Below are 26,283 nucleotides of genomic sequence, written 5' to 3' on the forward strand. Positions count from 1 at the left end.
TCTCTGTCCCTAGCCTTGTCCTATAGCTTGTCAGAAGGCTTCTGCATGACTCTTGAAACTACCTGATGTTGTTGCGCCATTCTAAATAACATCACCTACTTAGACAATTGCCCTACCTTGTTGGAAACGTCGTTGAACTCCTCGATCTTGACCCTACCGCCGAGTCACAGGAAGAGGGCGCGAATATCGATCTCGATGCTACACGCGTTGGAAAGTCTGCTGTTATCAAGACTTCTACCAGACAGACTATCTTCTTACCGTTAATTGGTCTAGTAGACCCCGACAAGTTGAAGCCCGCCGACTTGATTGGCGTCAACAAAGACTCATATCTTATTCTCGACACTCTCCCTGCCGAATATGACAGCAGAGTGAAGGCTATGGAGGTCGACGAGAAACCCAAAGAGAGTTACTCGGATGTCGGTGGCCTTTCAAAGCAGATTGATGAGTTGGTAGAGGCTATTGTCTGGCCGATGAAGGAGGCAGAACGCTTTACCAAGATTGGCATCAAGGCGCCAAAGGGTATGTTGCTATGTAAAACCTTCGTTTCATTACAATGTCCGGATTATTTGCTGACAACTACTTGTCCTTGTTTTCCTCTCGTCGTAGGAGCCCTCATGTACGGTCCCCCAGGAACAGGAAAAACTCTTTTGGCCAGAGCCTGTGCTGCACAGACAAATGCCACATTCCTGAAGCTTGCCGGTCCGCAATTGGTGCAGATGTTCATCGGCGATGGTGCTAAGCTTGTCAGAGACTGCTTTGCTTTGGCGAAGGAAAAGGCACCTTCCATCATCTTTATTGATGAGCTAGATGCTGTAGGTACCAAGCGTTTCGACAGTGAGAAGAGTGGTGACCGTGAAGTACAGCGCACTATGCTCGAGCTTCTGAACCAGCTGGATGGCTTTGCTTCAGATGATCGTATCAAGGTGTTGGCAGCAACCAACCGAATTGATGTTTTGGACCCGGCCCTGTTGCGTTCAGGCCGTTTAGATCGCAAGATTGAATTCCCGCTGCCGAACGAGGAAGCGCGAGCCCAGATTCTAAAGATTCACTCCCGCAAGATGGCCATGTCCGATGGCATCAATTGGGGCGAGCTAGCACGATCGACGGACGAATTTGGTGGAGCCATGCTCAAGGCGGTTTGTGTCGAAGCTGGCATGATTGCCCTGCGGACGGGCAAGACTAAGGTCGGTCATGAGCATTATGTTGATGCTATCAGCGAGGTTCAATCGAAGAAGAAGGAGACGGTCAACTTTTACGCCTAAGCATGCCAAGCCTACTCAGGAGCATGTTTATTTTTAGTCAACACTCGATTCTACTCAACATTTAATAGCAGAACAGGTGCCATCCCCGTTGCATACATCAGAAGCAAAGTCAGTCATCGTGAGACGACCTCTAATTTGAAATAGAGGTCCATAATGACAGAAGCTAGGTTTACACACAAAAGCAAGCAATGTAGAAGAAAAACAGTGACATTACAGCATCACTAAATCATGCGCTATAGAACCGCCCAAACACCACCATGAAAAACAAGACCGGGAAGGGAAGAGCAAACGGTTGCGAAGTATATACAAGAAACAATTGGAAGTGGATACAAAACAAAACAAAAAATACAAGGGAAAAATTCAGGTTTCAGTGGAACTCACCGAGGCGAGGACCAAAGTACTCGCCCTGCGCCAGCACCTTGAGCGTCCGTGTGCCATCGTCAACGCCGCCCCCGACTACTGTGTTACCCCACCACATAACTTTGATTTCAGGGAGCTGCAAGGCAAAGAATATAAAGATGCCCGAAAGAGCAACTCCACATGAGAAAGCAGCCGAAAGCACGTAGTTATACCGGGACCACAGATCGACGAAGCGTTTGCGAATGTAGAGCCACGAGAAAGCTGCCACCGGAACAGCTGGCCAGATGTATGTCAAGTTGAAGGGTGCCCATATCAAAGCTCCGTTGAGCGCCACAACAGGATGCACCCCACGGAGCAATGTGTTCTTGGGGAACCGACGAGAGAGCGTGTAGAAAATAACCACAACAGCGACACCCAGAGGAAAGCCCAGCAGCGTAGCAACGTATTGGCCTCCCTTACCCCATATCTTCTTGGGGCCAACTGTTCCCCAGAGCACGGCAGCCGTAAAAAAGGTGTTGACGCCAGGGCATGTGAACCGGAAAGGCGCATCGGGCGTGCAAATGTCCTTGATGTTAACCTGGTATTGCAACACAGCCACACAAATGAGCGTTGAAACTAGTGTAGGAATCATTTGCGCCCAAAAGGTAAAACGCGGTGCAACCTTGAGATAATGTGTGAGCTTCTGATCCGAGGCAAACGACAGAGCCTGGGCACATGTGACATAGCCATACGACTTGAAATAACACATGGCAACCGCATTGCCCTCGACCAGCGCGCCGCCAATAAACTCGGCCAGTACATTGAGTGTCACTTCAACGCCTGTCATAGCTGCAATAATGCCAATGGGAACAACGAAAATCAAGCACAGCGCAACACCATAGAGCACCACTGCAGGAGATGTGTTAGTAGGCCACGCGCCGATTCCAGCAGCACCAACCGTGATAGCCAGCACAATGACAACAGCATACCACCACTCGGGTACCTCTTTATATACACTCATCAGACGATTGTGCACATCGAGAGCTTCCTTGCGCGGGCCACTGGGAGAGCGACCACGAACAGACCCCCAAAGATCGCGCAGGCCTAGGCTTATTTCATGGCGGTGATATAGTATGCCGTATGTCACCGTGGCTGTGTAAACAGCGAAAAAGAACATGTACGTAGACACGCTCCCGGCTGACAAAAAGGGAGGCGAGTAGGCTTCGTATTTGGCGGCATCGAAGATTCCGCGACTGTCGGTAATCGATGTCACATTATAACGCTTGCCAAAGTGGTCAAAAGGTTGGTTGCTGATAATCGGGATGTAAGCCGTGTTGTATGCATTGGTGTACCATAGACCCAAGACAACAAACATGCTAATGAAGGCGCCCATGAAGAAGTTGAAGGTAGAGTAAAAGGGTGCCATAAGGGGATCAAGCATGTACGTGAACAAGTTCCAGTCAAACGAATTGACAGGATTCAGCGACATGCCGGAGTAAGCACCTGTCAGAGTCTGTAGAGTGCCGTTGTTGGGCGCAATCCATGTCATCCAGCTGAAGTATCCAAGTGCCGAGAAGAGGTAGTTGGGCAAGAAAAAGTAGAAGAACATGCCAACAAAGGCATATGTGAAGAATCGCATGCGTGACATGGACCACATTGTTTTAAGGGGACCCTGAACAGATTTGGTTTCTGGCGTAGCATCGTGGAAAGCAGAGTTCAGGGCAATAGTAACCAGTGACGACGGCCACACACAGTAGGCCGGGTACACAAGAAACCGACGACATACACCGGCCATGCCATAGCCAATAAAGTTGGTGGAGAGACCAATCAAGAGTTGGTAGCCGGCAGAGAGCGCGTATGGCTGATTGAAGTAATGCGGCAGCACCTGAATCCAGACAATATAGTTTGTGTACGGTACCGACTTGGCCACATTTGACATGATGGTGATGAGCATGTGTTCCTTTTTGTTGAATGGGCCGGGGTTTAGAGAGTGACGAACGCCCCACAAGGTGAACCCAACGTCAGGGAGAAAACGTTCCATAGCCTTGCCGGCGGGATAGGCAAGGAGTTGTGGCACGGTAGATATAACGTAGATAGAAGGCATGCGGACATCGAAGAAGGCATTTACAAAGGCAATGCAGGCACTGAAGAAGATGCCAATTATCCATACACGGATTGTTGATGCTGGAAGTGAAGGATCGTCATGGTTGTCGACAACAGCACGTACTTCGGCATACGGCGAGTTATTGACGATCAGAGCTACCTCGATTTTCATCTCCCAAATTAACAACTCATGTTGCCCAGGGTTATTCAACACATCGCCATTAGCAAGAAAATGTTCAATCTTGGTGACCAACTGAATGGGAAAGTTGGGATCCCGTGCAAACTGCCGATGAATTTGCTTGAGGAGCTATCGGATATCAGAATGTTAATCTCTAAGATCAAAGTTTATCGGATCAAACTTCATGGCTGGCTTCTGATAGTGAAAGCCTGTGGATGACTTAGGGTGAATACTTACAGTAACAGTCTCCTCCAAAGTCATGCCAGCAGCAATCTCTCTGGCTTCTAACAAATCGTCTGCAGTCGCATTGAGAATCTCACCCAAGGGGGGTTCCTCGACTGAATTGACTTGGATCTGAGGCACTTGTTGTCAACATAACAAGATCTACCTTTACTGCAAAACATGAAGAAAAAAAGAGCAAGGACGGTCAAATGTAGATCATACCTCAGGCTCCTTTTTGGATGTGAGCGAATCATGCGTCGTGGTGACGTGCATCGATTTATCGTCCTCCATCATGGCTATCAGCTCTTCCTCAGGGGTATGAAAGAAGACGCCGTGATGACTGTAGAGCGCCAAACAAAAGGCAAGTCTAAAGCAAATGTTAGACGGGTGGCAGAAACCCAAAGACGAGCAAAGCAGAGGATCCGGCTAGGGGGGAGAAGGGGGATTATAAGGTCCGCAACTCATTGCTTGAAACAAACAAGGCTTTTCCTGTAGCACTGCCAGGCAATCTGGCGCATGGGTGGATTTTTGCGAGTGTCCATGTGTAGTACGACATCGCAGTCCCCTCATCAAAGGCCTCGTACTGCGGTCCTGAGCTAGTGCAGGGGTAGCGAGACAAGAAAGTTGACGGGGGGCATGGGAAGGAGACGGAGGGAGCAAGGATTAAACTAACTAACGGAAGACTGACCAAGACGGGAAGATGGGGAAACGAAAAGAAAGACAGCGCGCTCTCCCTTGTTTGAAAATACACGCAAATATACTATAACAAACCACCCTTCTTGTAGAAGCCCAAACTTGGTGGTTCAAGGGCAATGGAAACTTGGCTGTGGGTAGAAATGACAATGAGCCTAGTAGAGATGGCGGACGATACGAGATGACAAATGTAACAAAGAAGAGAGGGTCCATTCGTGACCGCGACACAGCAAATGCAGGCCTGATAGTTCCCGAGACCTCTGTAAATTTCTACTGTTTACTGATCGCAGCTGCTCGTAAGCAAGTTGAGTAGCTAGCCATAACTCATCAGTTCGTCAAGGGTCAAGGTATGCATACATGATTGCGCATACACTAAGCGAAGAAGAAAAACTGCCTGGTCTAGATGTTGTAATGTTACCATGCTTACGCGCAGGGAAAGTATCTTCTCCCTTTGGCCAGGGGTATGAAACTCGATAACTTGGCGCCGGGGGGGAGGGCAGAGCGAGTACCTATGTAGTACATACAACATACATACATATGTACATACACGAGACTCGAGCTAACTTGAATCCAAATCGTATCGCAGGGATGAACAACAAACGCAAAGCTGGCTGGAGAGAAACAACATCTACCTGTACATGTGCTAGTTATACCCAACTGTATCTTACAAGGAAAAAAGAATCATTATCCAAACTCAAAATGGGTGGTTATCGCTATGCTTGTTTTAGTAGCCCTTGTATGCATATGTGCAAAATATGTATGTACATGCATATGTACAGCATCATTATTCATGTGTTTTTTTCAACCCAATAATTAGTTAATTGTCTCTTGTGTTGGGGATTCCTAGTAGTTGGCAGTTTCCGTCAGGAAATACTGCTTAGTTCTTCATGTATGCACAAGCACAGATGCATGTACCTGGCGATCAAACCCAAGATCAACGACCATTGCCGGCTGTCCGTCCGCCAAAAGCGATATGTGTCAAAAAAGAACAGCTCAGTGTAGGAGGATACCTTGTGCTGTGCATTCTGTATGTTACGATACGTAGTTACCAACTGCCTAACTACACGTATGATCTACGACGTATGGTCCATGGTTGTACAAGAAGTAGTGGGAGCCCTGGGCGCGGTGTGGTGTAAACATCGCGCACAGGGATGTGGTTTGGTTTGGGTTTGGCCTGCCTTGACGAATACATATGTATGTATGTATGAAGACATGCATTTCTAGCACTAAATAGTTAACTGTAACTAACCCGCGTACCGTGTATACAATGAACGGACTTGTGTGTGGGAGATAAGCTACACAGCCAATCACCACGTAGAACAGCGCTGTGGTAGTGCCAATAGCCAAGAAATGTGCCAGGAGTGCCTGGACAAGACTTCAAGACCCCACGCAGCGGAACACACGGCTGAGCCCTTGTTTTTGCCCATATGTCATATATATATATATATATATATATATATATATATATATATATATACCCGCCCTGGCCCAGTTTTGACACAAAACTGCTTTTTCACATACTAATCTTTTTTTTAATCCATGTATCTTTTACCCCACTACTCCATACTAAAGGTACTTCAAATATTCTTTTTTTTTTAAACCCAACTTTTGCTAAAGACTGCCTAGCTCTGATTGGCTGGATCCGCTTGTTTATGCTCGGCTATTTGCCTGCAGAAAAAAAACAAATCTTGTACCCTGGTCCTGTTGCTGAGCAGACCTGGCAATTGACATGTACCCATGTACAATTCATCCCATTCATCCATATCTTGGTACAGCATTCTTTTTTTTTTTTGCAAGTGCCCTTGACGATGTCCAAGTCCCAACGACACACTCACACTTACACACACATATTTACTTGACGCACACACTGATTTTGCGACATCACGATTGAACAACTTGGTGTTTAACATCAACGCAATCAACCATACATCTGCTATTTCATGTATTTGCATTCACCATTAATTATATGTTTACTAAAATAAGAAAACTTGATAGCAAGAGATGTGCAACACAATTGCCTTTTATTCTTCACACACGTCCAGTTGCTAAATTTCACGACTCAGAAATGGCTGCATCGTGAGAGCCTGTTGAGACATACATTTTGAAGCTGGCAAAAAAAATCCAAATCAGTTGTATGTGACTGGCATGACAGCGATTTACAGTGGCTACAGTGGTTGCTTTAGTGGACATGGCCTGGAAGCTGTCGCAACTATTGAGTGTCTTTGCACTGGGATGCACTGGTGAGATCTACATTAAAAAAGAAAACAAGAGAATTAGAGTGAAGCTGAGGCTTGAAGAGACAAACTATTACAGACCATGATTTTTTTGAAGTATATTTGCAGTTGTGGTGGCTGTTTGAAGATTTCAAAGAAAGTTCAACTGCGACAAAATGTGACAAAGTATTCGGGATGGGGTGGTCAGTCAAGAAAAAATCCAAGTTGTTTGAAAAAAGAATTCGACGAACAAAGCTGCTGTGCAACTCAGGAAACAGTGGGGAAGTAACAGGGATCCGCTGGATCAGAGAATAGCATACTCGTATTGGAAGTGATCGAGGCAATTGCCTGTCTTCACAGCTCGATGCACTCACGAGAACTGCATTAAAATGAACAAAAGGTGTTTAAAAGTGAAGATAAACCACTGGACTGGTTGCTGTAGTATTCATATTTTTTTTTTTTTTTGGAACGACGTGGTGCAGCTGTGGTGGTTGTTTGAAAAGTTAGAAGACTGGTTGACTTCGTTTTTTGCTTGGCTTGTTGGTAGCCATTGCACATTGACGAATATTGGGTAGGGTTAAGAGAACAAGGCTGACATAATGAACATGACACAAATGGGAGTGCACACAAGACAATTGGTAGATCACAACACCGAGTTTGAGCAGATATAGTTACAGAGACAGAGCAAGATGTGACCGAAGATACAGAAGGGACATTGAGTATAGGCTGGAGATTGAGATTGGTGCTGGTGAAGTGTCACAGGCGAGAGTTGGGTGGTGGCCGGAATTGAATATCTCCTTTGAGCAGCGGATGTGAGGTCAAGGCAAGTGACAATCATGACGAGTGATAAGGCAAGAGGGCAAAGTATACTCGGAGAATGAGCTGGCTTGGGGGAGCATATCGGTGTAATTTGATTGTGCAGATGACAAGTGGTTGGGATGCAGTGAAGGCAGACGTGTTGTGGTGATCGGGGTAGTGAGCGGGGTGGTGATGCGGAAGTCAAGTTGCGAACAACACAGGATTGAAATCACAAAAGAAAGTTTGGGCACAGAGCATGAACTGAGTGATACACACACGCCGGTATAATTGGATTTTATAGGCGACAAGTTTTCGATGTGCTGTGACGGTAAACGTGTCGTGATGTTAGAAGCAGCGAACGCGGTGGTGATACGAAAGTTGATTTGACGAGACGGGGAGTGTGCACGACAAAAGAAAGACGATGCTCGGAGGATGAGCCGATTGAAATACACAAGAAAAACCAATTGGATTACAGAGGGGACAAGAGGTGGTTGAGCTGTGACGGCAAACGTGTTGTGTTGTTCGGAGGTGTGCACGGCGTTGAGATGCGAAATTTGATTTGGCGAAACGGACAGAGTGCATGACGCAAAAAAGACTGTGCACGGAGGATGAGCCAACTTGAATACACAAGAAAACCCAATTGGATTATAGAGGCGTCAAGAGTTGGTTGTGCTGTGACGGTAAACGTGTGGTAGTGTTCGGAGGTGTGTACATGGTTGTGATGCCAAAATCCATTTCGAAAGACGGAGACATTGCAAGAAGAAAAGTAAACTAGACTCGGGAAACCAACGGAATGAGAGAAAACTATCAGTATAGTTGAAATGTAGAGGCGAAAAGTAACTCATGTGCTGTGAAGGCGAACGTGGTGGGATGACCCGGGGTATGCACGGGGTGGAGACGCCGAAATTGATTTGACGACATGACGACACTGCACCACGAAAATAAAAACAGACCTAGGGAATGGTCCGAGCAAGATCTGGCTATTGGTATAATTGGATTCCGCAGGGAACAAGCGGTTGAGGTGCAGTGACGTCGGACGTGTGGTGGTGATCGGGCCTGTGATTCTAATAACCAAGTTAAAGAAATCAGGCGATTTAAACTGGGAAAGCCAAGCATACTGGCAAAGTGGACAAACTTTGGTGAGTTCATTGATATACCCCAACCACGTTGACGATGAGTAGTTGAAGTGTAGTAAGGTCGAACGCAGGATGCTTGCTGTTGAGAGAAGTGATCTCGTCAGTCAAGCCACAGACATGAACACGATGAAAGCAGGAAATGAAAAAACACCCAGAGGATAGCCTAGCCTTGACGGGCTTATTTGTATAATTTGCTTGCACTGTAGATCAGTGGTCCGCATGCAGTGAAGCTCAACGGGTGGTGGGCATCGGGGTGGTGATCATTGAAGTCAAGTTACGAACGTGAGGACATTTAAAGTGAGACATCAAAGTATACTCGGAGGATAGCTAGACAATGCTCAGCCTATTAATGCAGTCTAATTTCCTGGGCTATAAATGATTGAGGTACAGTGAAGTTCAACGTGTGGTAGTAGTCAAGGGAGTGATCCCGTAAGGCAGGTAACAAGCACGTGGAGATTTAAATAAAGAAATCAAAGTGAACTCGAGGGATGGCCCAAAGTCACTGAGCTTACTGATATTATTTGATTTGATTGCGCTAGATACAAGTAGCTGATGTGCAACGATGGTAAACGTCTGGTGATGGTCGGGGCGGTGTTTCCGGGAATCAAGTTATAGACACGTAGACATTCAAGATAACAAAACAAAGTGCAGATTGTGTGATTCCAGACAGGCAGGCTGAGGCAAAAAAGAACTAAGGCGAGGGTTTTGTTTAACAGACTACTGCAGTAAATAACAGATACGAACTAACGGGTTTGAAGAAGTGACGATGCAGTTTGTTAGTGTGTAACGACAAACAGTACAGTGGAGTATATTTGTACTACCTTGACTGACATTCAACTGTAGTGGCAGTAGGTACAGTATATACTCTCTTGTTTTGAGATGCAAGGCAAGACTGACAGGCGACAGATGATATGGAAAACAAAGGGCGATTACAGGTAGTCGAACTGATGGTGAGGTTCACTGTTGAGGATAGGATAAGGCTGCGGTCGGTTGATTCAGATTAACAGGGTAGGACATGGGCTACAGTGGCATAGGGCAAGATTGTGTGTAGTATGTGGCAATGGTGTGGACAAGGGGATGGACAAAGAGGACCAGGAATAGGTGAACAACTGACAGGAGATTTATGGTGGGAGATGGGCGGACAAGGTGTGTAACAGGTATGTCATCAAGTATCAGGACAAGCAAGTTGAGAACAAGGTGGACAAGCAAGTTGACAAGCAAGTTGACAAAAGGCAGGATAATTAAGTGGATAAGTGGCAGGATAAGTTGACAATTAGGTTGACAGACAGGTCGACAAGTACTGTAACACACACTTCGACAATTATGTTTGGACGTAGGTTGACAAGTAGTTTATTACATAGGTCGACAAGCAGGTGGACAAGTAGTTTAATAGATAGGTGGACTCGTGGGTGTAGGAATAGTTGGACAAGTAAGTGGGTGTCATGAATAGCCATCCTGACACTGCTCATGCTAAGGGTTATGCATGAGACCTACCCCACTCTTCTTTTCCACAACGCCGAAGGTCGGCGACCTATGAAGATGCGCTTATGGCACAGGTTGGTCTGTGTAGATCGTGAGTTGATCAACGGATATGAGGTTGTCGTGGGATGTGCTGAGCACGGGTGCTCTGATAGACGTTGTTCTGCTGCTGCGGAGTTTTCTTGTTGCAATTGCCATTGCGTGCTTAGGTGGGGGTTGTTATCTGGTTCGATTGTTACGAACCTGTTACGTCTTGTTTACACGAGACTTATCTTTTGTTCATAGTTAGATGTTGATTGTTTCTAGCTTGGGAAGACAGAGTTTTGTCAGGAGCGCCGACAACATAAATATCGTCGTCTCCTGCCCTGAGTTGATCAGGTTTACTCTTGTTCTCCAAGCTTAACAATCACATGCACTTGCTTACCTTCTTCTTCTTCTTTATACCATTCTGTTCTTGCTTTCTTTGCAGTTCAACCTTTCTTCTTCTTTGAAGTGTGTGATTGTTCCTCCTCCTTCCTCTTTGTGCCGCTCTATTCTCAGAATAGCCATCTAAGTTGTGTGTTGCCTCTTCATCTCAACCGACCATACGTCTTAGCACTCTGTCTAACTGACGTCTTCCTCCACAGGCCCGACTGTCCACCTCAGGAACCTATCATTGTCCCGAGTCGTTGGCTGTACCCGGAACCCTAATCCTTTCTTCGGGCCCTATCCGTAATATTTTGTTAAGCTTCATTTGAAGACCCGACGCTATTACAACTTTGGCTCTCTTTGGCACTTTTTTCTCTCCTCATTTATTTTTCCCTCTCTATTACGTTTCAACTCGCAATGGCCCTCACTCGCGAAATGATCGAGCATCTCAATACGTTCCTCCTGTCGATTCCTGACCGAACTCCTGAGAACTGGCATCTCGGTGCCCTTCCTAGGGAGTTCAGTGCTGAGATCAAAATGGCTATTGTGGCGGCTTACATGTCTGGTCTGCGCACCGACGATGGTGCCCCGCCCATCCCCGTTGGCTCTGTTCCTGATGCGGCTCAGGTTTACTGGGCTGCGTTCCAGGCTGGCGCTGAAGCCCGCTTCAACTCCCTTGAGTCTCTTCCCCGAGTCAAACGGGAAGAGGATGCCGATCCGTTGAAAGAGGCCGACAAGCATCTTGATGTCGTGCCCTATGATGGCAATCAGCAAGGCTTCCAGGCGTTCCAGAGGCAACTTGCGGTCAAATTTGCTGCTGCACCCAAGCACCACCGCACGGAGCAGCGCAAGCTGATGACTGCCTTCTCCTACCTTAGAGATGGCGCTCTGGATTGGGCCATGCCTCGGATGGACCCGGCCACTGGACACATGAACTTTGAAACGTACGACGATTTTATGAAATCGTTAGCTGAGGCTTTCGATGACCCTGACTGGCGCATGACTGCGACCCAGCAGATCTTCGACTTAAAGCAGACAGGTACTTGTACTGCCTATCACTCTGCTTTTACAACGCTGTTGAAGAAACTCGGTTGGGCCGACGCTGATTTCACCATTGCACTATTTCAGCGAGGCCTCAAGCCCCACATACAGGACGCTCTGGCTTGGAACACCTATCCTGCCCCTAAGGGAACGCTTGATCAGTTCGCTAATTTCTGCAACACGCTGGACAATACGATCAACAACCGAACCCGGGGAAACAACGGGAAAATCCAACCGCCTCCTGGTGTGGTCCCCTTTCAGCAAGATTCTCGTTCGAGAAATGCTGGCGCCCAAAAAGCTGTCCCCAACACCAAGCCAGCTAAGGGTACCTCTGCAGGTCCCGATGCCAACGGTCTACCCTTCCGTAAGACTGCTGACGGCAAAATGGCAAAGGGTGTTTGTTGGAAGTGTGGCGCAAAGGACCACATGCTAAAGGCTTGCCCCAAAAACAACCTTGCTCTTCGCGCAGCTACTGTCCCTTCTCCCTCCACTTCTACCCGGGCTCCCTCGACGGCCCCTGCGCCTGATGCGTCAAAAAACTAGAAGGGCTACCGACCCATTCCCCTCTGGTCCTGGCTAGCCCTGACGCTGCTGATGAGGGTCTCTTGAGAATCAGCACTTGTTCTCTTGATAATGCTATCGATTATGGTAACTCTCCCCCTCTGGTTATTCCTGTGACAGTGAATAATTCCATTGAGGCCTACGCTATGGTGGATTCGGGATCAACAACTTGTTTTGTGGATTCTGAATTTATAGCAAGGCATCAGATTCCTACTGTTCTCAAGGCCAGAGCCGAGTCGCTCCATGTTGTTGATGGTAGTGAAACTGCTGCGGGTAAAGTGACCCACCAAGTTCCTTTGTCCCTCTCTTTTCCTAATTATTCAGAAACTTTGGTTTTTCAAATCACGAAGCTTGGGGGCTACCACATCATCCTGGGGAAATGCTGGCTCGACGCCCATAACCCGGAAATTTCTTGGCCTTCCAATACGCTCAAGATATCGGTTACTTCTACCGCCGATGGCAATGCTGTGGCAGCTTCTGATTCTTCTTCTTCTTCTTCTTCTGTTTCGACTGCTTCTACTGATTCTGGCGCTTCGTTTGATTTTTCTTATACAAAAAACGACAAAAATATTGCTTCTACCGCTGGCAGTCAGATTGAGGGATCTGCTCCTGCTTCAGCCACTTCACCCCTTCCTTCTTTTATTGCACAATCGTCAGCTGTGTCTTGTTCCTGTGTGACGGTGTCGTCTCAGGCTTTGCATCGCTTTGCCAAAGCTGAGAAACTACAGATTTATCGTGTCACCGCTCAGGAAGTCCTGGATTATCTCAATCAGGAGGACCTAACTCCGGAACAAGAGCATGCACGGCTCCTTGAACGCATCCCGAAGAAATACCATGACCTACTTCCTCTGTTCTCTCGAGAAGGTGCTGATCAACTACCACCTCACCGGGACATTGATCATGCGATTAACTTCGTTCCCGATGCGAAATACCCCAAGGCCCCGCTGTACGATATGACTCCACTCGAGTTGCAGGCTGTCAAAAAATATCTAGATGGCATGCTTGCTAAAGGCTTTATTTCCTCTTCCTCTTCGCCGCTGGCTTCCCCGATTCTTTTTGCTAGGAAGCCAGGCAGTTTACGATTCTGTGTGACGGGTTTCACTAAGTATGAGAGAATCTCATAGTTATGACCAAATGCTGTTTATTATCTTTAACATAGGGAAGAAAAGAAAGAAAAGGAAGAAGAAAATCTAAACTAAAGATGGGGGAACTGGCTCTGCTTTATAGGCGTTCGACAATCCAGTTGTGTGCGCCCCACCAGGGCAACCAGCCCTATGACCCCTGTACAATAAAAGTGGAGCAACATCCGTGCACATAAAAGTGGGTCCCGACCCTTGTGACACAAAAAGTGGGTCGCACCCTGGTCGACTAAAAGTGGGTCCACAAACCCTAACCCGAAAGTGGACCCAACTTCAAATCACACAAAAAGTGGGTCAACATGGATCAGCCCAAAGATGATCCAACATCGGGTCCACGACCCGTAACATTACCCCCCTCCTCTCGTCCGTGTGCGGGGGCCTGTCCGGGCGTCAGCTTCTGGTACGCCCACATCGTCTTCTGTTCCAAACTCGGCTTCAAACATCTCAAGCGCTTCGGTGTCCTCGAAATCAACGCGCGGTCTCCAATCTGGCTCTGCGTATCCGGCCCATTTGACAAGAACTTCTCTGCGGTAGCCTCTTCCAACGCGTCTCTGGCGGCTTCTCAGGATTCGTTCAACAAGGTACTCGGGTTCGCCGTATTCGTTTTCTTCAATTGGCGGCGGTTGCGTGTCGTCCGTTTCTTGCGACGGGAACGGGTTCTGGCTGGCGGGCTTGAGCAAATCGACGTGGAATCTCGGGTGAACATTTGTCGGCACGTCCAACTCAACAACGTGGGGAGAGACAATCTTCCTGACTTTGTACATCGCGTTCGTCCAGGAAAGCTTCTTTGATAGCTGCGGCGTCGAAATATTCTTGAGCTTTAGCCACACGGTGTCTCCGACTTCGAACCGAACCTGGGGGCCTCTCGATCGGTTGGCCTGATCTTCCATGTCCTGTTGTCGCGCTGCCATGGCTGCCTGTGCTAGCTCCCAGCCTTCGTGGAGTCTCTGAATGAACTTCTCGGCGTCTCGGTGTTCTAGCCTTCGCGGAACGGACTCTTCTGCTGTAACTTGCTCGATTGGGCTGACGTGATAACCGTGCGTCAGGAAAAACGGACTCATTCCCATCGAGGTATTCCGGTTGTTGATCGCCAACATGGCCGAGGGGAGCAAGTCTGGCCAATCATACTGCGAATAGGTGATGAACGATCGCAAGTATGTCAAAACTTCTTGATTCATCCGTTCCGTTGCGCCGTCAGTCTGTGGGTGGAAACCTGTCGACAACCGTTGTTCGATACCAGTAAGCTTGCAAAGATGAGTCCAAAACTCGCTCGTCCAGTTAGTGCCTCGATCAGAGACCAGCGCGCGCGGGAAACCATGGTGCTTCCAGTAACACTGCAGAAAACTCTCTGCACATTGTTCGGCCTTCATCGTGTTCATGGCTTCCAAGGCAACACCTCCCGTTAGACGGTCAACAATCACCATCAGGTAGCGGGGATCTCCCGATTTCTTCGCGGGGAGCTCAGTCATGAAGTCTATACCCAGCTCCGAGTGGGGTCGCTGCGGGATCGGAAGCGGCAACAGTAATCCCTTCTTACGCTCGCGCCACACTTTCGACCGCCCACAAACATTGCAGTTCGCACAAAAACGTCTCACATCTCGCGATATACCTGGCCAGAAAAACTCGCGGGACAGAATGGCAAGCGTGCCGTCGCGTCCGGGGTGGCCTGTGATGTGTGAGTCGTGCGTCTTCTGAATCAGTGCCGTCCGTAGGGGTTCCCATTCTGGAACAAACAACTTGTGGCGATATAACAGTGCTCCACGTTGGTCGAATTCGCACTCGGCTATGGATATCGTTATCTTCTTGGTCAGCGACGGGGGAAAACTTCGTTCGCCTGCTGCCAAAGCTTGGTACATTTCCTGCATATCCGAGTCGTGGTCCTTCGCTTGGTCCCAAAGCTCTTGGAGGTGCGGTTGCACAAACAGTCGTGATCCGTCCGGGACATTGTCGGGGCTTTCTGCGATGTCACCAGCTGCCACAGGCACCGTTGCTGTGTGGGGAATCCATTGGTCCTTGATGAGCTTCATGATCCGAGACTTCAGGCGGTCGTCATCTTCGCCTTGCGGAACATCTTGCTGTCGTCGACTGAGGGCGTCGGGCTTTCCACTCTTGCTGCCTGACCGAAACTCCAGCTTAAAATCGAACTCCGAAAGCATCTGCGACCACCGAACCTGGCGCTCCGAAAGTTTGCGAGTCGTCATGAAATACTGTAGGTTCTTGTGGTCGGACAAAATCTTGAAAGGCGCTCCCAAACTCTTAAGTTCGCCTCGCCATTCCTCAAGGCACTTAACCACTGCCAAAAGCTCCTTGTCATGAATCTCGTAGTTAACTTCGGCAAGCACTCAACTCTTCCAGCTATAGTCCGTACTTTCGTCACCCACTTGTTGTAATCGTCGTCGGGTAACTTCTTCGGAGTGAGGTGGTACTGTAATGTGTCGTTGAGGGCCGCATCTATGAATAGGATCTTGCATCTGTCGGGCCAATGCCAACCTCCACAGGCGCTCAGCGAATATTCGTAGTCTTGCAGAAACGCGTTGAAAGTCTGCGCTTCTCCCATTCTCATGGTCATCAACTTCTGACCTGCCTTCATCACAGCTTGCTTGTCGGTGAACTGGTCGTTGATGTGTTCTAAAAGCTTCTCCCAGTCCCAGTCGTGAGCTTCCCCTTGATCGAGCCAAAGATCCAAACGTGGCTGCTGGCTTTGGGGAATACTCATAAAGATTTCGAAACATATTTCGCTGGGAGTGAGGCGGTGGCGATGGCTGATCCGGGCTCTAAGCTTCAGTTGATTGAAGAAACGCTTGAACGAAGAGGGCTGACCATCCCACTGGGGCCATGAGATATTGTGTGTGGGAGAGGGGGAACATTGTTGGCTCGATAACAGCTGATGCACTGACTGTAACAACTGGAACGTGGTAACATCAGGCTGCGGGTTGACTTCGGTCTGCTGGGGCATGGTGGCGACCTAGGGTGGCAACGTGGCGGGGAGGAAAGGCGGAAAACTGGGGGTCCTAGGGCTCAACATGGCATAAGATTGCACTTGCCCAAATAGGATAAAAACAAACAGGTAGAACAGGGATAGGAACATATCCAAATAGAGGGATGAAAACTGTATATAAAACTTCTTGAACGGATCCCGTAACTCCAGGGGATCGTGAGAAAACTCAAGAAGATGTTAAAGATAATATGTGACGGGTTTCACTAAGTATGAGAGAATCTCATAGTTATGACCAAATGCTGTTTATTATCTTTAACATAGGGAAGAAAAGAAAGAAAAGGAAGAAGAAAATCTAAACTAAAGATGGGGGAACTGGCTCTGCTTTATAGGCGTTCGACAATCCAGTTGTGTGCGCCCCACCAGGGCAACCAGCCCTATGACCCCTGTACAATAAAAGTGGAGCAACATCCGTGCACATAAAAGTGGGTCCCGACCCTTGTGACACAAAAAGTGGGTCGCACCCTGGTCGACTAAAAGTGGGTCCACAAACCCTAACCCGAAAGTGGACCCAACTTCAAATCACACAAAAAGTGGGTCAACATGGATCAGCCCAAAGATGATCCAACATCGGGTCCACGACCCGTAACATTCTGTGTTGATTTCCGAGCCGTCAATGATATCACCATCAAAGACGTAACTCCTCTGCCTCGGATCAATGAATCACTGCGCACGGCGGCTACGGGAAACATTTTTACAAAGCTGGATCTGAGAGCTGCGTACCACTTGATTCGCATCAAGAAAGGTGATGAATACAAGACAGCTTTCAGAACTCGATATGGCATTTTTGAGTACAATGTGATGCCGTTTGGGCTCACCAATGCTCCTGCCACGTGTCAGAAATATGTCAGCGAGGTCTTGTCGGAGTATTTGGACATATTCTGTGTCTGTTACTTGGATGATATCCTGGTGTTCTCTCTGAACCAAGAGGAACATGATGTTCATGTGCGCAAAGTCCTGCTAAAATTAGCGCAGGCCAGTCTGTTTGTCAAGGGTGAAAAATGCGAATTCGACAAGACTGAAACTACCTTTGTTGGCTTTGTTATTTCAGCCGATGCTCTGAAGATGGACCCCGCTAAAGTTGCGGCTGTCCGTGAGTGGGAGGCTCCCCGAACTGTTAAGGGAGTCCAGTCCTTTTTGGGTTTTGCCAATTTCTATAGGAGGTTCATCCGTGACTTCTCTAGAATCTGCACACCTCTCTTCGAGTTGACTAAAAAGACGCAATCTTTTGTCTGGTCCTCTGAATGTGAGGCAGCATTTCACACCCTGAAGGACCTTTTCTGCTCTGAACCTATCCTCAAGCACTTTGATTACCTGTTGGACACTGTTATTGAAACAGACGCGTCTGACCGTGTAATATCTGCCGTCATGTCTCAATACCACCCGACTGACAAGGGGCTTCTACTACACCCCGTGGCCTATTTCTCTCAAAAAATGAATCCTGCCCAGTGTAACTACGGCGTAGGTGACAAGGAGTTGTTAGCCATTGTGGAGTCTCTAAAGTCGTGGCGATTCATGGTTGAAAGTCTGGAAAAACCTGTTCTGGTATTGACGGACCATCGGAATTTAGCCGTTCTTAAGCAAATTCCGGCCATGAACAGACGGCAAGCGAGGTGGGCTATGGAACTGAGCGAGTACCGTTATGTCATCACTTATAGGCCTGGCTCCTTGAATTCTAGAGCTGATGCCCTGACCAGACGCTACGAAGACCTCGTTTCTTCTTCTTCTGAGGAGGATAAAGAGCTGTGTGCTCCTATTATTCCCCCTGAAAATTTTATTGGTACCATGTCTTTGGTAGACGAGGTAAAAATCGCGCTATCCACGGACAAGTGGGCTCTTGATGTTATTTCTGCTCTTCGAGGCCAGTCGACCAAACCTCCAGATGTGGACCTCAGTGTCTGCAGGCTTGACAATGACGGTCTTTTGTTTGTCAACGACCTTCTATATTTGCCGAACGAGGATCTACGAGTTCGTGCATTGAAGAATTGTCATGATATTATGCCTAGCGGACACCCTGGACAAAAGAACACTTTTGAACTTCTTGTTCGGGAATACTGGTGGCCCGGGATGCGTCGTGATGTCATCCGGTACATCCGAAATTGTGAGGTCTGCCAACGGATCAAGTCCGCGCGACATAGTCCCTACGGTCTACTGAAACCTCTGACCATTCCGCAAGCTCGGTGGACATCTGTGTCCCTTGATTTTATCACCGGCTTGCCGGTCTCCAATTCTTTTGACATGATTCTCGTTGTCATCGATAGGCTTAGCAAAATGGCTCACTTTATACCTTGCGATTCCTCGCTGGATGCTGCAGGTTTTGCTAAGCTCTATTTGTCAGCAGTGTATAGGCTCCACGGTCTGCCATTGGACATTGTGTCCGACAGGGGTAGTCTGTTTACGTCGGCTTTTTCCAAGGCTTTAGCCAAACTGTTGGGCATAAAGCAAAATGTGACGGGTTTCACTAAGTATGAGAGAATCTCATAGTTATGACCAAATGCTGTTTATGTTACGGGTTGAGAACCCGTGGTTGGATCAGACAGAGCTGATCCAGTGCTTTCGAATGCAGGTCGTTTCACCGAATTTGGACAAGGTTTCGGATGAACTTCGGCAACTCTTCGGAGGCTTCGGAGAGCTCGGACCGGGTCGGACTTGAGGTCCGTGGGTAGGATTCGCCTAATCCGGCAGGATGCAAAAAGGTCCGAAGTGTTCCGAGGGAAACTGAGGGATTCCGACGGGATCGGAGTTAACCTCGAGTTATCGCCGAAAACTCGGACATAAGGAGCTCACGGAGGGATATTGAGCCGATCGGGAACTTGCATTTGTAAGCACAAAAATGTCTATATAGTAGACCCAAATCCGCTGTTTAGTTTAGTCTTTCTTCTTCCTTTTTCTCTCCATCAAAAGATAATAAACAGCATTCTGGTCATAACTGCAAGACTCTCTTGTACTTAGTGAACCGCTCACATATTATCTTTTGATCCTTTATTGTTTCTTAGAAGTTTGTGAGGAAACTTCATTGCCCCCTATTGTTTCTTAGAAGTTTGTGAGGAAACTTCATTGCCCCCTATTGTTTCTTAGAAGTTTGTGAGGAAACTTCATCACCCCCTATTGTTTCTTAGAAGTTTGTGAGGAAACTTCATCACCCCCTATTGTTTCTTAGAAGTTTGTGAGGAAACTTCATCACCCCCTATTGTTTCTTAGAAGTTTGTGAGGAAACTTCATCACCCCCTATTGTTTCTTAGAAGTTTGTGAGGAAACTTCATCGCCCTCCTACCGCGCCATACTTGACGAATGAAGTACGGCATCACATCAAGCCCCCGCAGTACAAGCCCCGTACAGCCACCCTCGCCCTCATTCTGGTCCGCATCCGAAGACAACGCGTCCCCTATACGCCGTCGAGCCAGAATGAGTAACGACAAGATGGAAGATGTTCTGGCTGGACTTGCGCTTGACCAGCCTGGCCCCTCCCGGCAACAAGCCGAGGCGCCCCCACAGCAGAGTTCAGACACCCCAGGATTGGAGGTGTTCACTCCGGAGCAACTGAGAGTGATCCAGATGTTGCTACGAAGCCAAGTCCTGTTACAGGCAACCGCCCCCCCGGCACCTGCACCTGCCCCGGTAGCCCCTACCCCGGCGCCAGTACGTACCCCGGGCCCCTTCGCCCCGATGATCGACCATCGGTACAACGCAAAATGGCCGGAGTGGGACGGAAAGACAGCGTCGTTCCCGCGATTCTTCAAACAGTTGAAGGCCCGAGCTCAGATCGAATCACAAGTCGTTGGCTCCTCCCAGGCAATTTACCTAAGTGTTTTCATGGCCATTCCCACAGAGCAACAGGCCAGAGTTGAACAGTGGTTCACTGACGGAGCCACTCATGGTTGGGATTGGGACGCCTACCTTGGCCATATCCATGACCAATTCGAAGACAAGGAGGCTATTCAGAAGGCGGGTCAAAAGCTTTTGACCATGCAGATGGGAAACCATCAGAGTTTTATATCGTTCTTGCAGGATTTCGAGCATCAAGTTGGCCTTTGTGGAGGTTTAGATTGGCCAGACCGTGTGAAGATCATGTACCTGAATTCCGCTATCAACCAAACGTTACAGGTACACCTCACGGCAAAAAACCTCCCCAACGATGATTACCCGCGTTGGGTTGAGAAGGTGAAGACGGTGGCTGGCCGAGTGGAAGCGTTGCCAGGATACCGGTCGAAGGACACGTCCAAGACCTCGACGTGGTACGCGAAAACTAGAGGTGGAGCAAGGTTCGCCGAAGTGGTGACCCCAAGTGTCGCAAATCAGCAGACGCGAATCGACAACGACGGAGACACCATGATGACAGGTGTCAACGCCCTCCAAGGCCGCGCCTCGAACAACTATGGACAACGCCCCCGAAAATCCCGCGCCCCTTGGAGAACCCCGGCGGAGATAGAAACCGCTAGATCCAGCAACGCTTGTTTCCGCTGTCTTGCCAAGGGCCACCGATCCTTCGAATGCCCCAAGTTTGCCCCGGCCCGTGCGCCCGCAAGAGTGAACCGCACGACAATCCAACAAGCCCCCGAATCGATGGATGATGTGGCCGATGACCTTTCCGACGACGAGGAAAAAGAGTAGACTCTGGGAAAAGTCGCCCCCAGGGTCATAAGAAGAAGAGCCCCAACAATTGCGATGTTCCGCTCGATGTATTTAAAGATTTACACTCCACTCCGTTCCTAATTGAAGCATTTATTAACAATTCCTTTTACTGTGATGCTTTATTTGACAGTGGATGCCTTGTAACATCGGCGTTCAACGAGACTTTGGTGAGAAAGAAAGGGCTCCAGCGCATCCCGATAAGAAGACGGGAACTCAAGTTAGCCGAAAACGACGAAAAAAAAAGATGGATCTCAGAGATGGCGTTCTGCGATCTAGATATTGACGGCCGGACAGAAAGAATTTTCGGGTACGTCATCCCGAACCTAGCATACGACATGATTTTGGGAAAACCCTGGATGGAAAGGAATGACGTTGTCTACCTGGCGAAAGAACGAGTCATACGCCTCGGAAGCGAAGAAGATGCCCAAGTTGTGAGAGAAAAAGGATGGCTCGACGCCCATATAACAACCACAAAAGCGAGCATGGTGATGGCATCCGTCTTTGCTGCAGAAATCCGGCGCAGCAAGAAAAAGAATGAAGACATAGAGGTTTTTGCTGCCACCATCGAAGACATCAACAAGGCATTGCAAGTAAAACCTCGTGTTACCCTACAAGAGATCGACAAACGACTGCCTAGCGAACTCAAACACTTGGCAGAAGTGTTTTTAGACGACGAAAAGGACGACCAACCCCCGAACCGCCCCGGAATAGACCACGCTATCAACCTGACGAAAGACAAACAAGGGCGAGAGAACGAAGTCCCGTGGGGTCCCTTGTACAGCATGTCCCGCGACGAGCTGTTAGTCTTACGGAAAACCCTCTCGGACCATCTGGACAGGAATTGGATTCGAGCCAGCAGCTCTCCCGGCGGCGCGCCTGTTCTTTTCGTACGTAAGCCTGGAGGAGGGTTGCGCTTTTGCGTTGACTACCGCGGCATTAACGCCATTACTGAAAAAGACCGATACCCGCTTCCTTTGATCAGTGAGACACTACGAGCGTTGTCTAAGGCGAAGTACTTCACAAAGGTCGATGTTCGTGCCGCTTTCCACAAGATTCGCATAAAAGAGGGAGATGAATGGAAAACGGCCTTCCGCACACGTTTTGGACTTTTTGAATGGCTGGTGACGCCTTTTGGACTCACCGGAGCCCCTGCAACCTTTCAACGGTATATCAATTCAACCCTGCAAGAATATTTGGACGACTTCTGCTCCGCGTATATTGACGACGTCCTGATTTATACCGACGGCACCTACGCAGACCACATGGAAAAAGTCAACCTCGTCATCAAAAAATTGGGAAATGCAGGTCTCCGTTTAGACATCGACAAGTGCGAATTCGCAGTTTTTGAAACAAAGTACCTAGGTTTCATCATCCAAGCAGGCAAAGGTGTCAAAGTCGACCCAGCAAAGGTCGCTGCCATACGAGAATGGACGCCACCCACCAATGTCAAGGGCGTTCGAAGTTTTATAGGATTCGCAAATTTTTACCGCCAGTTTATCGATTCCTTCAGCGACGTGGCGGCTCCACTAGTCAGGCTAACGAAGAAAGGCACCGCATGGACCTGGGGCCCAATCGAAGAACGAGCTTTCGAGACGCTGAAGAACCTTTTTATTACCGCCCCGGTTCTAGCGATGTGGGACGAAGACAGGAAGACGATCGTGGAATGCGACTGTTCTGGATGGGCCCTGGGAGGAACTCTATCCCAAGTGGACGACGAAGGCGAACTGCGCCCAGTAGCATTCTTTTCCAAGAAGCTGTCCCCTGCCGAGGTCAACTATGAGATTCACGACAAAGAGCTCCTGGCAGTTGTGAAGTGCTTGGAAGAGTGGAGGGGCGAATTGAAGAGTCTTGGCGCCCCCTTCAAAATATTGACCGACCACAAGAACCTGCAATACTTTATGACGACACGGAAACTTTCAGAGCGGCAGGTTCGGTGGTCCCAGAAGCTTTCAGAATACGACTTCCAGCTTGAGTTCCGATCAGGAAGCAAAAGTGGTAAACCCGACGCCCTTAGCAGACGAGAACAAGACATTCCTCAAGGCGAAGACGACGACAGGTTAAAATCTCGGATCATGAGACTTGTCAAGGACCATTGGGTGTCACCAGATGCAGCAGTAATGATGACCCCGGCCCACGTTACCCAACCCGCGGACCGGATCCCTAACGGTGCGCAGCTTTTCGCGCAACTCCACCTGCAGGAACTATGGGATACAGCTAAGACGAAGGATTCGGATATTGCACTCATGTACCAAGCGTTGGCCAGTGGCGAACGAAGTTTTCCTCCTACCATCTCGAGAAAAGTCACGATCTCTATAGCGGAATGCGAGTTCGACGAGCGCGGCGCTCTAGTATATCGGCACAAACTGTTCGTGCCTGACTGGGAACCATTGCGAACTGCGCTGATCCAGAAAACACACGACTCACATGTCACAGGACACCCAGGTCGAGACGGCACGCTTGCGATTCTGTCCCGGGAATTCTTTTGGCCTGGCATTTCAAGAGAGGTGCGCCAATTCTGCGCCAATTGTGACGTGTGTGGACGATCCAAAGTATGGCGAGAAAGAAAGAAGGGACTCTTACGACCACTGCCTATCCCTGAACGACCACACTCGGAACTCGGTATCGATTTTATGACGGAACTACCTGCACGAAAAACTGGCGACCCACGATACTTGATGGTCATTGTGGACCGACTTACTGGAGCTGTCAGCTTGGAGGCCATGACAACTATGGCAGCCGAAAAGTGTGCAGAGCGGTTCGTACACTGCCACTGGAAACACCACGGCTTCCCTCACGCCTTAACATCAGACCGTGGAAGCAATTGGACGAGCGAATTTTGGACCAAGTTGTGCGAACTGACAGGGATCGAACAGAGACTGTCAACTGCCTTCCACCCAGAAACCGACGGAGCGACAGAAAGGATGAACCAGGAAGTGTTGGCATACCTACGAGCATTCATTACCTATTCACAATACGACTGGCCCGACCTGCTACCATCCGCTATGTTAGCAATCAACAACCGAAACACTTCGACAGGAATGAGCCCCTTTTTCCTCACGCACGGCTACCATGTCAGTCCAATTCAGCAGGTCATCGCCGATCAGGCTCTTCACGGAGTTTTGGAGGCCACAGATGCGGAGAAGTTCGTTCAAAAGCTACGCGAAGGTTGGGAACTGGCACAAGCAGCAATGGCCACCCGTCAACAGGAAATGGAAGACCAGGCAAACAGATCACGTGGTGCCCAGGAACGCTTCGAAGTGGGTGACCTTGTATGGTTAAAACTCAAAAATATCAGCACTCCGCAACTGTTGAAGAAGCTTGCTTGGGCCAATGCCAAGTACCGCGTCACGAAAGTGGTTTCTCCCCATGTGGTCGAGCTTGATGTACCAACAAACATCCATCCCCGCTTCCATGTCGACCTCCTTAAACGAGCACCGAACAACCCGTTGCCCTCCCAAGAAACAGACGATGCCCAGCCTCCACACATTGAAGAGAACGACTACGGCGAGCCTGAATTTTTGGTCGAACAAATCCTGAGAAGTCGACGAAGACGCATTGGAAGGGGATTTCGAAGAGAACTACTGGTTAAATGGGTTGGATACGCAGAGCCCGATTGGAGACCACGAGCCGACTTTGAGGAGACTGAAGCACTGGACACCTTTGAAGCGAAGTTTGGAGACGACGATGACGTTGGTGAACCAGAGGCCGGTGCGCGGACAGGGCCACCCACACAGAGGAGAAGAGGGGGGTAATGTTACGGGTTGAGAACCCGTGGTTGGATCAGACAGAGCTGATCCAGTGCTTTCGAATGCAGGTCGTTTCACCGAATTTGGACAAGGTTTCGGATGAACTTCGGCAACTCTTCGGAGGCTTCGGAGAGCTCGGACCGGGTCGGACTTGAGGTCCGTGGGTAGGATTCGCCTAATCCGGCAGGATGCAAAAAGGTCCGAAGTGTTCCGAGGGAAACTGAGGGATTCCGACGGGATCGGAGTTAACCTCGAGTTATCGCCGAAAACTCGGACATAAGGAGCTCACGGAGGGATATTGAGCCGATCGGGAACTTGCATTTGTAAGCACAAAAATGTCTATATAGTAGACCCAAATCCGCTGTTTAGTTTAGTCTTTCTTCTTCCTTTTTCTCTCCATCAAAAGATAATAAACAGCATTCTGGTCATAACTGCAAGACTCTCTTGTACTTAGTGAACCGCTCACACTTGCGTCACCGTCTGCAGAAATCTCTGCCAGGGACAGCTGAAGCTCAAGGTCAGCCTGGCCAGCCAGCCATTCCTTGCGAAACAGCGACCAGTCGGCCGTCTTGGTGTTGAACGCCGGGTTACGTGTTAGGGTTTTGGGTGTGGTGGTGCTGACGTAATCAAAACTGATGGCCCGGTGATCGGAGCCCGTCTCCTGAAGATACCTCCAGTTCGTAAACAGGCCCGGTCGAGACCGCAGGGAAAATGCGAGGTCGATCACCGAGGTCGTGCTGCTGTTGACGTATGTGCCGCCGTTGCGTTCAACGTAGTCGTCGTCGACAATCAGGGTGGCATTCTGCGACATCAGCCAGTTAGCAAAAGAGTCAGCTCGTGGTTCGTGGGGATGCTCTCGCTGGGAATTCCACCAATGGTGATGGAGATTGAAGTCGCCGAGAAGCAAAGTACTGGTGTCAATATTGCGCGATAAAAGATTGGTGCGCTCAATGGTATAGGGGCGGGGTTGGGTCTCGGGGACAGGCTGCACAGTCAGCTGGCGTTCGTTGTAGACATTGAGAAGCGAAAACGGCTCCGACGCAAGGATGCGCAGGGTCTGAATATCACTCTCAGCATCGCCAAACTCGAACAGCACAGAAAACGGCAGGCCTTGGCGGACGTAGGTCAGGACCCGCGGGCGCAAAGGCATGGCCTCGAGATTCCTAACATTAAACGGCACAACCAGGGTGAAGCCCGGCTGCGTCAATGTTCTATACCCAGCTTTGAGTTTTATGGTATAAGGCTCCTGGATGCAGACAATGTCCGCCTTTCCGGTTGCAGCAGCCTCAAGTATTGTCTCATGAACAGCCTTCATTTTGTGCACGTTGTGCTGAAGGA

The 26,283-nt window shown here is 48.9% G+C and overlaps 7 protein-coding genes across 7 annotated transcripts; 4 read left to right on the forward strand and 3 right to left on the reverse strand.

Moving 5' to 3' along the window:
- Window positions 1–1,629: 1,629 nt before the first annotated feature.
- BROUX77_008267 (uncharacterized protein) lies at window positions 1,630–4,395 on the reverse strand (the record flags this gene model as incomplete). Its single annotated transcript, XM_073753452.1, has 3 exons — window positions 1,630–4,011; window positions 4,120–4,236; window positions 4,327–4,395. 3 exons carry the CDS (start codon window positions 4,393–4,395, stop codon window positions 1,630–1,632), a joined length of 2,568 nt encoding a protein of 855 aa, XP_073601494.1.
- Window positions 4,396–11,248: 6,853 nt separating this feature from the next.
- Window positions 11,249–12,415, forward strand: BROUX77_008268 (uncharacterized protein; the record flags this gene model as incomplete). Its single annotated transcript, XM_073753453.1, has 1 exon — window positions 11,249–12,415. The coding sequence occupies one exon, from the start codon at window positions 11,249–11,251 to the stop codon at window positions 12,413–12,415; it is 1,167 nt and encodes a 388-aa protein (XP_073601495.1).
- A 1,504-nt stretch (window positions 12,416–13,919) lies between these two features.
- Window positions 13,920–16,528, reverse strand: BROUX77_008269 (uncharacterized protein; the record flags this gene model as incomplete). Its single annotated transcript, XM_073753454.1, has 3 exons — window positions 13,920–15,901; window positions 16,063–16,310; window positions 16,470–16,528. 3 exons carry the CDS (start codon window positions 16,526–16,528, stop codon window positions 13,920–13,922), a joined length of 2,289 nt encoding a protein of 762 aa, XP_073601496.1.
- A 582-nt stretch (window positions 16,529–17,110) lies between these two features.
- Window positions 17,111–19,051, forward strand: BROUX77_008270 (uncharacterized protein; the record flags this gene model as incomplete). Its single annotated transcript, XM_073753455.1, has 1 exon — window positions 17,111–19,051. The coding sequence occupies one exon, from the start codon at window positions 17,111–17,113 to the stop codon at window positions 19,049–19,051; it is 1,941 nt and encodes a 646-aa protein (XP_073601497.1).
- An 807-nt stretch (window positions 19,052–19,858) lies between these two features.
- BROUX77_008271 (uncharacterized protein) lies at window positions 19,859–21,178 on the forward strand (the record flags this gene model as incomplete). The annotated part of the gene is made up of 1 exon (XM_073753456.1): window positions 19,859–21,178. One exon carries the CDS (start codon window positions 19,859–19,861, stop codon window positions 21,176–21,178), a length of 1,320 nt encoding a protein of 439 aa, XP_073601498.1.
- A 503-nt stretch (window positions 21,179–21,681) lies between these two features.
- Window positions 21,682–24,951, forward strand: BROUX77_008272 (uncharacterized protein; the record flags this gene model as incomplete). The annotated part of the gene is made up of 1 exon (XM_073753457.1): window positions 21,682–24,951. The coding sequence occupies one exon, from the start codon at window positions 21,682–21,684 to the stop codon at window positions 24,949–24,951; it is 3,270 nt and encodes a 1,089-aa protein (XP_073601499.1).
- Window positions 24,952–25,019: 68 nt separating this feature from the next.
- Window positions 25,020–26,260, reverse strand: BROUX77_008273 (uncharacterized protein; the record flags this gene model as incomplete). Its single annotated transcript, XM_073753459.1, has 2 exons — window positions 25,020–25,120; window positions 25,414–26,260. 2 exons carry the CDS (start codon window positions 26,258–26,260, stop codon window positions 25,020–25,022), a joined length of 948 nt encoding a protein of 315 aa, XP_073601500.1.
- Window positions 26,261–26,283: the final 23 nt, after the last annotated feature.

The sequence above is a fragment of the Berkeleyomyces rouxiae genome (genome assembly GCF_048999995.1).
Source record: "Berkeleyomyces rouxiae strain 22BRR77 chromosome Unknown BrBRR77_ptg000186l, whole genome shotgun sequence".
NCBI classification, from domain to species: Eukaryota; Fungi; Ascomycota; class Sordariomycetes; order Microascales; family Ceratocystidaceae; genus Berkeleyomyces; species Berkeleyomyces rouxiae.